General features: G+C 48.6%; 1 protein-coding gene across 2 annotated transcripts in view; it reads right to left on the minus strand.

The window, feature by feature from the left end:
• The window catches only part of TBC1D22B (TBC1 domain family member 22B), a 126,083-nt gene that overhangs the window by 8,263 nt on the left and 100,314 nt on the right, over positions 1-17,506 (minus strand). For both annotated transcript variants that reach the window (XM_089918799.1, XM_089918798.1), the window contains 4 exons: positions 7,626-7,732; positions 7,086-7,161; positions 4,672-4,799; positions 4,311-4,406 (listed from right to left, as the gene is read on the minus strand). In XM_089918799.1, coding sequence (XP_089774925.1) covers positions 4,311-4,406; positions 4,672-4,799; positions 7,086-7,161; positions 7,626-7,732 — 407 coding nt within the window. The remainder of the gene's footprint in view (positions 1-4,310; positions 4,407-4,671; positions 4,800-7,085; positions 7,162-7,625; positions 7,733-17,506) is intronic.

Consider the following 17,506-nt stretch of genomic DNA (forward strand, 5'->3'; position numbering starts at 1 on the left):
CCCTGGGTGATCTTGGCCTAGTCAATCTCTGCGTGACTCAGTTTCCCCATTTGTGAAACGGGGGTAGTAATTACAACTTATCTTGTGGGACTGTTGCAATGAATTAACATAGAGAGACATTTAGGATAGTGCCTGGTGCATTAAAAGTACTAAGAATTAGTTATTATTAGATTGAACCTTATTAAATTGCCAATACTTGATTATTTTGACCTATAAAAATAACTTCATAAGATGCAACCTAACATTATCACCATTATGCTATTACGCCAGCCCAGGCTGAGGGCCAGAATTGCGGAGGCCCCCTCTACCATGAAAGAGCCTTGGTGCAGCTCTGCTGGAAGCTCTCATTTGAAGCAGCCTATGGCCCAGAGGACGGGGCCATTCTACCACTACAGCCCCTGTGCACGGACACGCCTGAGGTTCCCTTGCTCAGAGGTCTCAGGAAGGAAACTTCTTTTTTTGTTGTTGTTGTTGGCCGCGCTGCGATGTGGGATCCTAGTTCCCTGACCAGGGATCAAACCCGTGCTCCCTGCAGTGGAAGTGCAGAGTCCCAACCGCTGGACCACCAGGGAAGTCCCAGAAACCTCTTAAAGTGAGCCTCCTGTGTCAGTTTTTGGTCCCCTCTCCCAGGCAGACCCCAGACAATCGCCCAGCTAGGGAGAGGCAGATGCCTTTCTTCTGGGCACTCTCACCACAGCTGGGGCATCGCCCTTTGCCCCTGCACCCTCTGAACACATCCTCTCCAGCCCCATTTGGTCATCCAGCTTGGTTTCACCCAGGATTAGCCTAGCACGGTTTACTCAGAGACTTGGGTTTCTAAAGCTGTCTTCACTTCACTGCTCCCTGGACTCAGAGTACATTGCAGGAGGTAATATTAGTGCTAATAAGCTCACTGTTTTGAGGGCCATATGCAAAGTACACCAACAGCTTCACATGTAATGATCTGTATAATCCTCATAATAGTCCTAGGAGGTAAGTACTCTCATCCCCATTTTACAGGTAAGAAAACTGAGGCATAGAGGGCCAATTTACTTGCTTAAGGTTGCACACCTAGAAAAATGGCAGAGCTAGGATTTGACCCCAGGCAGACTGGCCCCAGAGACCGTGGCTTAACCACTGTGCTATCCCGCATAGTCCCCAGCTTTAGAAGGAGGGTTGCTGCCTCACCCTACAGCCTCAGCTGGCCCCCTTCTCTGCTCTTTAAGGGTGACACCTCGCCAGTCTGCTGGAGCTGCCACAACTCTAACTTTTATATCTGCAGCGACTTCACCTGGTTTTTCTTCGAGTCACTCAGCTTTTAGCCCTAAAAACTTCTCTCCCCCAGGCTAGGCCTGTTTGGCTCTCTGGGATACCTGTATTCAGCGACAGAGCTTCCTCTGCAGTGATTTAATTGCAGGCAGCCCTTTAGCAGTTAGGATGTATGGGCCTTCTTTCTCTACAGAGGTCACAGAACAGCATCTCACAACCCCACACAAAGCTCTTCTGCCCTTGTTCCTCACACCCGTGCCATGCTTCTGTCTCCTAAGGGACACCGCTCGTCTATCCTAACACAGCCAGGTGTAGTTTTTCTTTTATTATTCATAGAATTATAGAACTACGGAGTTGGGAGGAACTTTAATCACCCATTCTGTTTTGTCCAAAGGAAAGAGGGGAGACTCCTCTATGAGTAGGACTAGCTGAGGTGCTAATAAGCTGACAAAAAGTCCACTGTCATTGTGTGGGTTAGTGCAGAAAGACCTCAGGTCCATCAGATAATCGAATATGCTACCCAGCACAGAATACCTCCATGTCTACCAGAGTTTTAAAGTCACAGACTATTGTCCTGTACTCTATTGATATTGTGAATGGCTAAAAGCCATTCCAGGAATCACGTCCACCTCCCTGAGCTAATCTCGGAAGCACTTTTATCACATATGACAAGGCCCTCTGAGCCTGGCTCATGATAACCAAATTAGACTTCGTGCTCTCGATATCCTGTCCCACCTCAACCACATTATCAAACCTGACAGCTCGCCCAGCACGTGGCCAGTCCGGGCCCCTTGTCCTCATTTATCCTAGGGCGTCACACATGCTGCTGGTTGGCAGAAGCTGTGGCTCTTTATCCGCTGCCTGCAGCCTCGGGCCCATGGCTACCACCTACTCACAGAAGCCCACTCCTTCCTTTTTTCTTCCAAAGCCCTTCCTTGGGCAAATTGGGTCCTGTCTTTCCATTTATCTGCTGAACAGGCTTCTGTGCTTTAACCACCTAACACCAATTATAGAGTGGGACTTCCCCGGGGGTCATTTGGAGATGCTGCTGTTCTTGAGAACACCTATGGTATCAGTTAGAACTTAGAAAAACATTCAACCTCCTCTGGCTTTTTCCCCTCCCATTTTTAAAAGGAATATCTACCCATTAAAACAAAAACAACCGGGCTTCCCTGGTGGCGCAGTGGTTGAGAGTCCACCTGCCGATGCAGGGGACACGGGTTCGTGCCCCGGTCTGGGAAGATCCCACATGCCGCGGAGCGGCTGGGCCCGTGAGCCACGGCCACTGAGCCTGCGCGTCCGGAGCCTGTGCTCCGCAACGGGAGAGGCCACAACAGTGAGAGGCCCGCTTACCGGAAAAAAAAAACAAAAAAACAAAAACAACCCCCAAATCCCTCAGTTCAGCAACATACAAAGCAGAAAAACAAAAGCCCGCTGCTACTCCCGGAGATTACGACCATGAACTGCCCCCAGGGCAGACGGCAGATGGCAGAGCCTGGCAACCTGTCTCCTCAATCCCCACTGCCCGTCCCCCTGTCCTGGGCCCCCTGCAGCAGCTGCCTGGCTTCCGCCACCTCTTCAGTCTTCTTCACATCCCCCCTCGGGTTCCAGGACGCTGGGCTCCCACTGGTCACCTCCCTGCCTCCCGGCCTGTCTGCCTCGCCTCCCTGACCTCTTGTGCAGGAGGGTGCAGGGCTCAGGCCTGGCCCTCTCCTCTCCTCTCCTCTGTCCACTCCCACCTCCTTCGGATCTCATGCAAGGCGCTGGCTTTAAAGACCATCTAGCCAAAGGCTCCTAAACATACATGTCCAGCCAGATTGCTCTCTCTTTCGACTCCAGACCCCTAAGGTTTATCTCCCTATTCTACCTCTCCATTCGGATGTCTAACGGCATTAAGAATCCGACACGCCCAAAGCCAAACTCCTGATCTTCCTCCGTAAACGTGCTCCTCCTACGGCTTCTCACAAACCGTAAAGCCACCCTGACTCATCCCTTTGTCACACAATTCCTCAGCAATTCCTGTTGGCTCTACTCCTGTTGGCTCTATACCCAAGCTCAGGCCGCTTGTCACACCTCCACTCCACCATCCAGGTCCAAGCCACTCTCGTGTGTTACCTGGAGGACTTACACTAGCCTCCTGGGTGGTCTCCCTGCTTCCAGCCTTGCCCGCACCTGCAGTCCACACCAGAGTGAACCTCTGAAACCGTAAGTCAGATCATGTCCCTCCTCTGCTCAAGACCCTCTTCCACTCAGAGTAAAAGCCAAAGTCCTTACTCTGGCTACAAAGTCCTCCATGATCTGGGGCCCTTGTGACTTCTCTGGCCTCACTTCTTCCTACTCTTCCCTTGGGCCACTCTGCTCCAGGCCACACTGGCCACCATCATGGTTCCACCAACAGCCCAGGCACATTGCGACCCCATGGCCTCTGCAAGCCTGTTCCTCCTGCCTGGACGCTATCCCCGCAGATCCCCAGATGTCCACATGGCTCGCTCCCTCACCTTCTCCCAGCCTTTGCTCAAATGTCACCTTCTCAGTGAGCCTATCCTGACTACTTTGAAATTGCAACCTGTCCCTCCCCTACCACCTAATAATCCCTTTATCCTGCTCTACCTTTAAAAAACTTATATTTCTTATCTCCTTCTAACATTCATTTTAATTTACTATGTACTAGGCTTTTGTTTACTTTCTCTCCCCAACTAGTATGTAAGCTCTACAAGAGCAGAGTTCTCTGTTCAACTTTCTCTATGCCCTACTCCCTCAGTGGTGCCTAGTATGTTGCAGGCATTCAACCAGTGCTGGTCAGCAAATGACTGAAAGGTCTCTTAGACCTGCCCAGCTGCTCTGCAGCCTTTCTGGCACTAAGGCCCTTTCACACTGAAGAACTCTGGGCCCCAGTGCCTCCCTGCCGGCTGGGAAGGGCACCCTCTTGTGAGCATCCTTTCTCCTTTGCTCTTTCCAGCCAGGTACCTGCTGTGGTAGCTTCTATGCGCACAGCCCCACTAGCGGGATGACTCCCATTCTGACGCTCATTCCCCGTGCGGGCTGAGCTCCAGGCCACTCACCTGAAAGTCCTCCTCATCCAGGATCTCTTTCCTCCACTTGATCAAGAAGGCTGCACACACGTAGAGATGAAAGTGGGAGAACCCTTCGGGTTCAGACTGGGAAGGGAAAAAACAGTTAAGTCTCCAAGCCCTCTCAGAGCCAATCCTTCTGCAAGGTGGGAAAGCAGAACAGCACCCCTTTAATGGCTGGGTGAGCAGAGGCCTGAAAAGATTTAGCAGAGGCCCTGCCCATGAGGCTAAGGCAGACACAGAGGTAGAAAGGAGGTGGCGGGAACTTCCGAGCAGCTGTACTGCACACCCGGCAGGGAGCTGGGTGCCTCAGGGACAGCCTGGCATGGAGAGGGCAGGGGTCTCCTCATACCTGGTATGTGTCCCACAGGCGGATGGTGCAGCGAAGGGGAAGCTCCCGCATAAGCAGGTTGTTCATCCAGCGAAAGGCAAACTGTAGGTATTCGACCTCGTACCTCCTGAAGTGATTGTGTACCTGCTCTGAAACAGAAAGTGTCATTGGCCCCCTGAGAGTAACCTAGGGGACTGGACCCTGAAAGAGTCACATGAGCCAAAAAGGTGGTTTCCATTTCTTTTCAGCCACTCTCCCTGGAGAAGCCAGACACAGAGGAGCCAGACGGGCATCTGACCATCCTTTACGTTTGATTCCACCACCTCACAGCAACTCTGCATGGTTACGACTCAGCCCTGCACGTAGTAGAACTATTTGAACACCCCATAGTGATATTCTAGGGTCCTTTCTTCCTTCGCACGGCTGCTCGAGCCATAGAGCAGGAGACGTAAGGCTCACTTGGCTGCTTGACCTCGGTACTCATCAGCGAAGAACCCAGAATGGAAAAGAACGGTGCGGGTCACCTTGGCCATCCTCCCACCAGTGAGGATTCCTCTTCAGCATCCCTGACAGACGGCAGCCAGCAGGGACTTAAACCGCCAGTGAAAGATGTTCACCGGCTCCACTCAAGGGCAGCCCCACCCACTGATGATGAAGTGATTCACCAGGAAGTGCCTCGTCGACACCAGCAGACACTAGCTCCCTCCCCACTCCCGCCCCTTGGTACTGGTGTAGTATTCTGGAGCAACCCAAACAAACCTGACCCCTGTTCTGCATGACAGCCCCTCGAATGCTGCTTGACAGGATTAAAATAAATCACTATTCCCCTCAGCTTCCTAATCTATAAATGGGGATAATCATCCATACCTCAAAGTTTGGGGGAGAATAAAATGAGAGAATAAAAGCGCTTGCAACAGCACCTGCATGCGGCAAATACTTAACACAATTTTTGAAACAGTAACTATCAACGATGGTTATTTCTGGGGAGTAGAATTTAAGGAAGGGGGAGGATTTTTACTTTTTATTCTGTGTTTTTCTCAAGTGTCTACATTTTTGTAATGAGTATTACTTCTATAATTCAAAGCATAAAGATATATACATTTAAAAATCCACCATCCTAAAGTACTGTGCCTGTATTTTTCAGGTATTTTTGAGGGCTGGAAAAAGGAAAAAAAAAAGGACAGGCCAGGAAGTGGCAAAAACCACAGCTCCGACCCTCTGGAACCTGGCCCTTGTCAGACAGCTTAGCACAGGCCCTGTACCAGGATCCAAGTGAGGGATGCAAGAGAGCTGGATGTGGGCCCCATCATGGAGCTAACAGCTGGGCCAGGGCAATAATGCAAAGAGGCTAAAAGTACCCCACATACGATGCACAGGATAAAAACAGTAAATAATCCAACATGCTGGGAAGACTGAAATCCTAAGTCATAAAAGGAAGCTGGAGTGAGTGGAACAAATCAGAGAAGGTTTTCATGGAAAGAGAACCTGGGAAAGGAGAAAGATACACAATCTCTATACTGGGGAAGGGAATGCTTTGGTGCAGCAGAAAAATCCATGATAGAAAACCAGACAATGGGACTTAACAGTTGTGTAGTAATTGGTGGAATTAATTGGTGCTAGAGATTCCTCTTAACAGAAGACCTCGCTCTCAGACCTCTACGTGACAGTAATTCCGACTTCTCTCCCTAGGCCTCAGTTTCCTCATCGGTCAACAGTAGGGCTTCCCGAGTTGACTTCAGTTCTAACACTCCATGATTCCATGCCAGAGCCGAGGACTTACTGTAGGGCTCCTGTTTCTCAAAGACATTCTGCATCAGGAAGCCACGACTCATATTCCCCACCCAGACAGGTCACAGGGAGCTATGGGACGTCCTGCTGGGGTATCAGCCAGACCTGGGGACCCGGCATGGAGCCCAGGAGTCCTGAGTCACATCGCAGCATGAAGGACAAGGTCAGACTACCTCTGACTTGATGCTAAAAGCAATGGAGAGCACAGGAGGTTTCAGAGCAAAAGAGGGACATGACCAGAACAGTGCTTTGGAAAGATGCAGGTGTGTGATAGATGGTGTGGAAGAGCAAAGAGTATGGAGAAGGCAAGTCCTTCTAGGAGGAAGTTGCAAAAACCCAAGCAAGGCTGGACCAGAGCTGTGGCTATGGACATCGAGATGAAAGAGCGAATTTGAGGAGAGATGCTGAAGGAGGACTGATAGACCTCAGTGGTAGAAAACTAAGGAGAGAAAAGAACTTGACATAACAGCAGAGTTCTCACCTCACCTTCCGGTTGGGATGTGGAAGGATGCCAGTGCAACCAACAGCACAGGGTGAATTGAAAAGGGTCGTGGCTAGGAAGGGGGCTGAGTTATGCCCACAAGCATAACTGGCTTGTGTCAGAATCCCACTGTGCTACTGCTAGAGAATTCTTCCTCTGAACCTACCATCAATCCGACTGACAAGCTCTTCTAGTGCCTTGACCTTCTTCTGGATCCCTGGTTGTGCAAAGGTGTAGTTATCCTGCAAACAACATAGGACTCAGGATGAACAGGGATACCAAACAGTCGTGCCACCATCCCTCAAATTCACTGAAATACATTTATAAAACACAAGCTGTTTTTCCAAAGCTGGTGCCAGTGTTTTGGGGAACAAAGGAATCTCATAGAACAGCAGAGTGTGAGGAAAGCCTAAAAGAGCCCTGTGCTGTGGAGGCAAACAGCACGGCCCGGGAGCACAGAGGAAAGGAGGGGCACAGTCTGATGACAAGGGCAGGGCGACACGGAGACCTCCTTAGGCTCCAGGGGACACTAGACCATTGCCTTTTGAAAGCTGTAAAGCTAATGAACGAGGTACAGATGGATGGACCAAAAAGGGGAGGAGCCATGCTGGGTTGGGGGCCCTGTCTGATGCAGAAGAGCAACAAGGAACCCAAAGGGCTGCGGGGAGCCCCAACCCAGGTGTCCCACAAGGGCAGAACCACTCACCTGTATCCCATCCAGCAGTTTGCTCATGCACCAAAAGCTGTCGGCTTCTATGCTTCGCAGCATGTCCTGAGACAAATTGGTCACGTCAAAGTTCTCCACGTCCTCTTCTGTAAAACAAGAGGTGAAGAAAGTCCAGAGGTCTTCTCCAAAAAATGGAGAGAGAAAGACAGAGTCTAGTATCTTCAACGGGGTCCTTAAGGCCAGGAGAGAGCCAGGCTAACACGATGCCAAGGAACAGGGGCCTGCCCTCCCCGTCCCCTTGTCAGGTGGGCAAACGTGTCCCAGGAAGGCTCTTGAGGATCTCCTTACAACGCTGAACAAGCCATTTCTCACATCAGTTTTGCTGGGTCCAACACATCTTCCTCTTCCACTGCATTTGTTCATTTAGTTTGAGGAAAAAAAATACTTCAGGCCTCCTGTTCAAAGAGCTATATCCAGGGGCCTCCCTGGTGGTGCAGTGGCTAAGAGTTCACCTGCCAATGCAGGGGACACGGGTTCGAGCCCTGGTCTGGGAAGATCTCACATGCCGCGGAGCAACTAAGCCCGTGCACCACAACTACTAAGCCTGTGCTCTAGAGCCCGTGGGCCACAACTACTGAGGCTGCGTGCCACAACTACTGAAGCCCACGCACCTAGAGCCTGTGCTCCGCAACAAAAGAAGCCACCGCAATGAGAAGCCCACGCACCACAACGAAGAGTAGCCCCCGCTCACCACAACCAGAGAAAAGGCCATGCGCAGCAATGAAGACCCAACACAGCCAAAAATAAAATAAATAAAATAAAAATAAATGAATTTTTAAAAAGAGCTATATCCAGCCCCCTGGAGATGGTCTGGAAAAATTCTTTGATTTCAGAAATTCACTGAACTGTCTAGCACACTCACACTTACAGGTAGTGGAAAAAGGTGAGATCAGGTAGCCCCAATAGTTCATTTTAAAGATGGGATCCCCCAGTTCTGACAAGGCAGACCCATGGCCTCACCACTCAGAAGTGAAGATGAGTGTGTGAAGGAAGATGGCCCAAACCCGTGAAAGCTCCCAGGATTTAATCTCACCAATCTGGTAGTTATCAAGATGGGCTCTGCAAAACCTCAATCCTATAGGATATTCAAGAAAAAAGGTTCCACAGACAAATATGGTTGAGAAACGCCGCATTATATATCCTCGTCTTGGAGGTTCACGAAGATCATAGCATACAAAAGGATTTGAGAAGTTATTAGACATTCTGCATTAAGTAAATCTCCTTAACCTTGCTTACCCAGCATTTCCCCAGCTTCTTTAGCCATGGGACCTCTTTTAAAGAGGATCGCTTATTAGCTTCTCATGGAAATCCCACACTAAATGACAAGAGTGAGAGGTTGTCTATCTGGTCTGAGATACAAGCGGGGAGAACATAAGAGTCTTCTAGAAGAAGGAAGAGGCCGTGTGATGTTTCCTTCCTGCCAGAGAGAGGTGGACAAGACAGGCCACCTCAACCTACAGGTCCCTGCATGCCTGTCAGAGGCCACACATGGAAATGTTCAGGCCCTTGAGTTCTGTGCCAAACGCAGCTTATCTCCTTGGAGCCCTGTTTTGAAAACAGGGTGTTCACTGCAGTCCCTGGAGCTGCAGAGAGACACAGGCATCTGATGAAATATACTCTCTTTCATTTATGAGAATTATTACTCTATTTAGACCTGCATCTGGGCCTTCTTGGGGAAATATGTAACAACTCTCAGATTCTCATCCTGTATAAACAGCGTTTTTCTAATGGACATCAAGGGCTGCAAAAACCCTTCTGGGGAGGGCGGGGTGCTTTGTCAGAAAAGCTATGACCCTGGGAACACTGTAAAAGTCCATAGTTAATACAAGTAAAGTGTCAACAACAGTGCCTGGCACACAGTAGGCACAATGTAGTTTATTTTAGATGAAGTTTACTAGGGATTTGTAATGACATGGGAAAGCATGTCACAGCATTGAGGGAAAGGAGTAAAGTACAAAATTATTTATGGTTTACTCTCAACTACCGCACATACAATATTTATGTGTTTATATAATCACAGAGGAAAGACGAAATATATCACAAAGGTTTACAGTGCTTATTCCCAAGGTGGTAGGGATAAAGAATTTTTATTTTCTTTAAGCCTTACTATTCAAAATTTCTACAACAAGCATAATTTTTATAGTCAGGAAAAAATGCACATGATTTTAGAAAAAAGGGGCTACCATTGACTACATCCAAAAATACCATCTTTCTATTTTTCTAACTTAAACACTTATTGTATAGTGGGGGCTTGTGTGTGGGGGGGTGGCCATATATATACTGTTAATTTAATTAAGTGATACTGGGCTCTAAGACCCAGCTCAGAAACTTCCTTTTTCTTGTTGCTTCATCTTACATTTCTAAGATCCTTCCGTGTTGCTGTACAGACCTCTAGTTCACTGCCCCACACAGAGCACCACCCCTTTACATATCCGTTCCCCCCATGGATGGATACCCAGGTGCCTCCAACTCCCACTACCGCGAACAATGGCCAGAGGAACCATACGAGAACCACTCTGGGCCACAGGTTCAAGTGACCTAATCTCTGGTACCACCAGACCACTCTCCAGGACCAGGCCCCCCGCAGTGCACTAGGGAAGCGTGTGTTTTCCTTTTTAGTGAGTGAGACTGATCACACCAACCGTCCAAGGCAGTAGTTCCCTCTTTATGAAAATAGGGTGTGGAACTTCCCTGGTGGTGCAGTGGTTAAGAATCTGCCTGCCAATGCAGGGGTCAGGGTTCAATCCTTGGTCCGGGAAGATTCCACATGCTGTGGAGCAACTAAGCCCATGCGTCACAACTACTGAGCCTGCGCTCTAGAGCCTGTGAGCCACAACTACTGAGCCCATGAGCCACAACTACTGAGCCCGCATGCCACAACTACTGAAGCCTGCGCGCCTAGAGCCCGTGCTCCGCAACAAGAGAAGCCACTGCAATGAGAAGTCCGCACGCCGCCACAAAGAGTAGCCCCCGCTCGCCGCAACTAGAGAAAGCCCGTGTGCAGCAATGAAGACCCAACACAGGCAAAAATAAAAAAAAAATAAATAAATTTATTAAAGAAAAAGAAAATAGGGTTGTAAGAAGAAAATGAAACACACAAGGAAGGCTCAAGACAAAACCACCCCCACTATTCATACACGTTTCCCAAAAGAAAATCCAGAGTGCCACAATAATTTGAAGGGTCTTTTCCTACCTGGGCATTCTACCATTCCAGAACATTGCAGCGGGAATGTCACTGGGAATGGAAACCACACACAGCAGAGTAACAAGGGAGAAAGAGCCTGGGTCCCCAAGTAGACTGGGGAGCACAGCTGCCACATTAGCCCTGGTGACCTGTGGCTTTTCTGTCAGACAGAAGAGCATGTGGCTCAGAGCACAGATTCTGGAGCCAGACTGTGTGGCTCAAATCCTGGCTCTGTCACTCACGAGCTATGTGGCTTTAAGCTAGTGACTTTACCTTCCGTGCCTCAATGCCTCATCTGTTAAGGTGGTAACATCCTACCAATGTCAATGCACATTGTAAGGATTAAACAAGTCAATACACGAAAAGTGCTAACAATGCCTGTCATAAAATAAGCATTATGCAAAGGTTAGCTAGTATTATTGCTATTATATGAGGAACAAATAAACTTCTACCTTGTTTAAGCCACTGTTATTTTAGATCTCTGTTATTCGCAGCCAAACCTAACCTAATTCCAAACGTACCTAAAAAATAAAAGTCAATTTTCAAAGCTTTCCATTTCCACCTTCTGGTCTCAACGAAGAAAACTGAACATGAGGTTTAAGTTGGTAAGATACAGCTCTCAGTAACTGTGCCAGTTCCAAACCTTTAGCTGTCCAGGGGGAAAAGGGACCAGACAGGATGCTGAACCCTCTCTTGGGGCCTCGAGTTGGGGGTTGTTGTTTCCCCATGTTCTGCCCTTACGCCTGGCCTGCGCGTTAGCCCGTGGCTTTCACAGTCAGCGGGAGAGCTCACCAGCATTTCAGAGAGTGGGAGGAGAGTTTAGTTCTGGCTGCTGGGAGGATAAAATTCACACATTCAGTCAAAAACTGTGAGCTGAGTGCACCATCAAAAAGCAGCAGAGAAAGGGAGGCCCAAATGCTCTCTGAAGGGCTTCATTCAGCATAAACAGTCTGTTCAGAAGGATCATTAAACGTCCCACTTGAGAAAATTCAACATATAATTGAAGCTGGAACGGGAAACCATGCCAGCAACACAGTCTCCAATGAGGGCAGCATCTCTGGTTGTCATTGTGCAGCGTTCAGCAGCCAGGACTCAGACGGGAGGGAATGAGATTTTAAGGGATATTTTATGGCTGTTTTAAGGCGCAAAGCATCCAAAAAGAGGAAACCCAAAAGTTCTTTTTAAAAATCAAATTGCCCATTCCGGGCTTGACAAGAACATGATGTCAAGCCCGGCATTATTAGCTGATAAAATGAACCACCTGAGTGATAGCCCCAGTCAAGTATTTATTTTTCTGAGAACTCCAGATCTCGGGCCTAAAATCAGCCTCACCTATGCCTCAAACACTCCCCTATGGCTTCGGGAAGAACGGCTTTTGCTTAAACTGACAAGAGTTAACTTGTCCATTAACTGCTTTCGGCATTTCCCAGGAACCATCTGTGATAGCAAGGCAATTTCTAGATTTTGTGATCTGTTGGGTCAGAATTAATCAGCCTAACTGGTAGGCATGAGAGGATTCAAGGCATCAGACTACAGACAGCCCTTCTATTTTCCAAAGCCTCTGGCTTACCTGATTCCTTTTTTTTTTTTTTTAAACTGGACTCAAAAGAATACCTTACATAATATTTTCTGATCACAAAAGTAAACTGATTGAGAAAAGGAAAAACAAATCTTTTCAGCTATACATCTAAAGAACTTCATAAAATAAGAGTTAAATATTTCATTCAGAAAAACACAGTTTTGGGCTTCCCTGGTGGCACAGTGATTAAGAATCTGCCTGCCAATGCATGGGACATGGGTTCGAGCCCTGGTCCGGGAAGATCCCACATGCCGCGGAGCAATTAAGCCCGTGCACCACAGCTACTGAGCCTGTGTTCTAGAGCCCATGAGCCACAACTACTGAGCCTGCACGCCACAACTACTGAAGCCCGTGCGCCTAGAGCCCGTGCTCCGCAACAGGAGAAGCCACTGCAACGAGAAGCCCGTGCACCGCCATGAAGAGTAGCCCCCACTCACCGCAACTAGAAGAAAGCCTGTGCAGCAGCGAAGACCCAACGCAGCCAAAAATAAAAAGTTAAAAATATATATATATTAAAAAAAAAAGAAAAAGAAACACAGTTTTAAGCAAAGTGTCGAGGAATTCATCTGGTCACCTGTATGTAATAATTTTTAAGTGGTTCAAGTGCTATAGAAACTTACTGTTGGGTGTTACTCATCTGGTATTTTCAGGCAAGTATTTGATAGCAGCAGCTGAGACAAGGTCACCACAGCTGAGCATGGACAAAGTAGAGGGGCCCCGGGACTTCCCTGGTGGTGCAGTGGTTAAGAATCTGCCTGCCAATGCAGGGGACGTGGGTTCGATTGCTGGTCCAGGAAGATCCCACATGCCGTGGAGCAAGTAAGCCCATGCGCCACAACTACTGAGCCTGCACTCTAGAGCCTGCAAGCCACAACTACTGAGCCCACGTGCCACAACTACTGAGGCCCACGTGCCTAGAGCCCGTGCTCCGCAACGAGAAGCCACCGCAATGAGAAGCCCGCGCACCGCAAAGAAGAGTAGCCCCTGCTCGCCGCCAACTAGAGAAAGCCCGTGCAACAGCAAAGACCCAACACAGCCAAATAAATAAATATTAAAAAAAAAAAAAGTAGAGGGGCCCCTCGGCTAAACCCAGAAAAGTCAAACCACCTAACAAAGAAAGGGCAGTGAGGACAGGGAGGAGGTTAGAGGAAAGACTTCTTCTGAGGTTCCTAAAGAGCGGAGACCCATGCCGGGGCCTTTCTGCTTCATGAGGACCATGTTCCAGACTGAGTGAGAGGAGACGTGCTGTTTCCAAGACACAGAGAAGCAGCTGACCACGGAGCCCTTCCCGACGCCGTGACTGTCAATCAGGGCAGTGACTAAAAGGTAAATATTAACTCAAAATGATCTCTGGCTGTCCACTACTCAGCGTGGGGCAGCCTGGCTAAAATTAATTTTAAAAACCAACATAGGGGCTTCCCTGGTGGCGCAGTGGTTGAGAGCCCGCCTGCTGATGCAGGGGACACGGGTTCGTGTCCCGGTCCGGGAAGATCCCACATGCCGCGGAGCAGCTGGGCCCGTGAGCCATGGCCGCTGAGCCTGCGCGTCCGGAGCCTGTGCTCCGCAACGGGAGAGGCCACGGCAGCGAGAGGCCCGCGTACCACAAAAAAAACAAACAAACAAAAAAATGTATCACTAAACCGTCTCTACTTTCCTGAGGTTCCTGGATTACTTTTACTTTTATTTAACAAACACGAGTGACTGCTGGCTATGACCTCAGATTACATGAACCTGAACTATATGAGTATTCAGGTTATGGGGCAAGGGAGGGGCCAGGTCCAGCACACACCTCACCTTCTAGGACCTGCCCAAAGACTACCCACACAGCCAGGCAGCATGTCACCAAGACACTGTGTATGTCAACAGGCTCTAGGGAGTCCAAGGCCCCCTGTGCCAATGTCAGCTGCCCAGAGGCTCCTCATCTAGGCTCAAACATCTTGACTATGTTGGCTACCTCAATTTCTCCTCTGTTATAATTTCTCATTTTTGGGGGGGTCAGATGAGAGGGAGAGCAAGTGAGCATGCATGTGTCACTTGGTTTACCACCAGGGAGAGAGCAGGCCGGGTCCTACAGTGCCGGAGATGACAAGCTACAACTCGCCCTTGGAGAGCTTACCTCCTACAGGGGAGAAAATCCAGCACTGAACATCCCACCAAATGCTCACATTGCTCTCAACTGTCCGCTGAAAGCAGCTCAGCTCAGCTCAGCACTCTGACTGGTGTCTCCACATACATGTCTGTTGCTGGAAAGAGTCTCATATGTCTCAACTATCACATATGAGGCTGCTGCATCTATGAAGACGGGGCCAGGAGGCACCTTGAAGAAAGAGGTAAAGTTCCAAACAGGGTGAGCGCTAAAAATTCAGCATCGGTCTCACTCCCAGTTCCCTCCAAACCAGTAGCATGAAAATGCAAAGTGATATCCTTACTCTATGATTCAATTTATATAAAGTTTAGAGACAGGCAAAACGGATCGAGGTGTTAGAAGTCAGTAAAATAGTTACCCTTGTGGGGGTGAGGGGAGGGCCTAGAAGGGAACACAAGGGAACTTCTGCAGTGCTGGAAATGTTCCACTTGGGTGCTGGTTATTTAGGGGAAATTTTTTTTTTTTTTTTGCGGTACGTGGGCCTCTCACTGTTGTGGCCTCTCCCATTGCGAAGCACAGGCTCCGGACGCACAGGCTCAGCAGCCATGGCTCACGGGCCCAGCCGCTCCATGTGGGATCCTCCCGGACCGGGGCACGACCCCGTGTCCCCTGCACCGGCAGGCAGGCTCTCAACCACTGCGCCACCAGGGAAGCACTATTTAGGGGAAATTTATTGAGATGTGCATGTAATGACATATGTACTTTAAAAAGTGTATGTTATACGAAGTTTACATTTTAAAAGGAAAAAAAAGGAATGTCCTCTTAAGACAATGAAGGACTACGGAAGTCTGTCCAGTTTCATCTTTGGCCTCCACACCTTGCCAGGTGGGGAGGAACAGGATCGGCAGGGCAGAGTTGGGTGTGAGATGGACAATGAAGCCTCCCAGAATCTAAGAGCACGGAGCTGGAGTATAATCCACAGCAGCTCAGGAGCAAGACACGGCAACAGGGGCCACGGTACCTGGGCATGTGGGGAGTTATTAACAACAACTCTTTTCCTCTGAAAATCTGAGTGTTAACTACCAAAAATTAACTGCATGGCTCACCCCCTCTCCTCCTTCAGGACTTTGCTCAAACATCGTCTTCTCAGTGTGACCCCGGCTCACTACCCTGATTAAAACCTGCTCCTGTTCCCACTCTTGCCAACAGGGCACAACTGTGTCCTTCCTTCCTCCTTTGTTCTCCTGCATAGCACTTATCACAGTCAAGGTAACAAATACCTTACTTATTTTTCTATTTATTGTCAGTTTCTGCTCATCATAATTTACGCTCAGTGGAACGGATTTAGTTTTACATATAATTTACATACATTAGACTACACATAAGCTCACGGTTCTGTTTTGACACATGTATACATCCGTGTAAAAAAGTGCTCCAGGGCTTCCCTGGTGGCACAGTGGTTGAGAGTCCACCTGCCGATGCAGGGGACACGGATTCACGCCCTGGTCTGGGAAGATCCCACATGCCGCGGAGCGGCTGAGCCCGTAAGCCATGGCCGCTGAGCCTGCGTGTCCAGAGCCTGTGCTCCGCAACGGGAGAGGCCACGACAGTGAGAGGCCCGCATACCGCAAAAAAAAAAAAAAAAAAAAAAGTGCCCCAGTCCAAATAGAGAACATTTCCATCACCCTATAAAGTCTCTTCTTGCCTCTTCCTAATCAATCTCCCACCAACAGTCAACCATCATTCTGATTTCTATCACTGTAGATTATTTATGAACTCCATTTAAATGGAATCATACACACAATGTGTACTTTTTCGGTATCTGGCTTCTTTTGTTCAACATAATGGGGTTTTTTTGGGTTTTGGGGGGTTTTTTTTTTGCGGTACGCGGGCCCCTTACTGTTGCGGCCTCTCCCATTGCGGAGCACAGGCCCCGGACGCGCAGGCTCAGCGGCCATGGCTCACGGGCCCAGCTGCTCCGTGGCATGCGGGATCCTCCCAGACCGGGGCACGAACCTGTGTCCCCTGCACCGGCAGGCGGACTCTCAACCACTGCGCCACCAGGGAAGCCCAACATAATGGTTTTTGAGATGATTTCTTCCATGTTCTTGCTTTTATCAGTAGTTCATTCTTTTTTATGGCTGAGTACTATTCCATTGTGTGACTATCCATTCTCCTATTAACAGATATTTGGGTTGTTTCCAATTTTTGTCTATATTAATACAGTTGTTATGAATATTCCTATGCAGCCTTTTGGGGGACTCTACGCTTTCATTTTCCTTGTATAAATACCTAGAAATGAAAGGCAGGGATTTTTGTCCACTTTGTTTATGGTTGTATCCCCAGTGCCTAGAGCAGTGCCTGGCACGGTGTAGTTCCTCAATAAGTATTTGCTGAATGAGTGATGGAACTCCATCTCCATCGCTTACGAGAGAGAACTTTTGACTATCTCAGCACAGTAGCAGAATACTATAATTCACTGCCCTCCAGTGGCCAAGCCCAGCAAAGCTGCACTATTTCCTGAATATCTAGCAACGTTATGAAATTTTCATTCTTTCATTCATCTAGACATGTATGGAATGCCTATTTTGGACACCAAAATAAAAGCACTGGGAATATAAAGATGTTTAAAATAGTCTCTGGCCTCAAAGAATCATACAGTCCGGTGGGAGAGGGTAGGAGGGAAACACACAATAATTGGTGTGGTAAAGTCCTACAAAGGGGAAATGTACAGGGTTATGGAAAGTGTACCACTGGGGTGGTGGGGGTAGGGAAGAAGTCTCAGGGCAGGCTTCCAGGAAGAAGGGGTGTCTTAAAGGATGCACAAGGACTAGCCCAGGGGATAAAGAGGTGGTACAGGACAAGGCTTTAGATTAAAACTGTCAATTTTGGATTTCTGAGTTTAAGAGGTGAGGCAGGAAGTAGAGCACACAGGGCCTTGCACAAGCTAGAGAATCTGGACTTTTTTTTTTTTTTTAGCTGTGCTGTGTGGCTTGCAGGATCTCAGTTCC

This window comes from Delphinapterus leucas, chromosome 10 (assembly GCF_059928025.1).
Source record: "Delphinapterus leucas isolate spDelLeu-1000000601 "Yukka" chromosome 10, BTC_Dleu_Yukka2, whole genome shotgun sequence".
NCBI classification, from domain to species: Eukaryota; Metazoa; Chordata; class Mammalia; order Artiodactyla; family Monodontidae; genus Delphinapterus; species Delphinapterus leucas.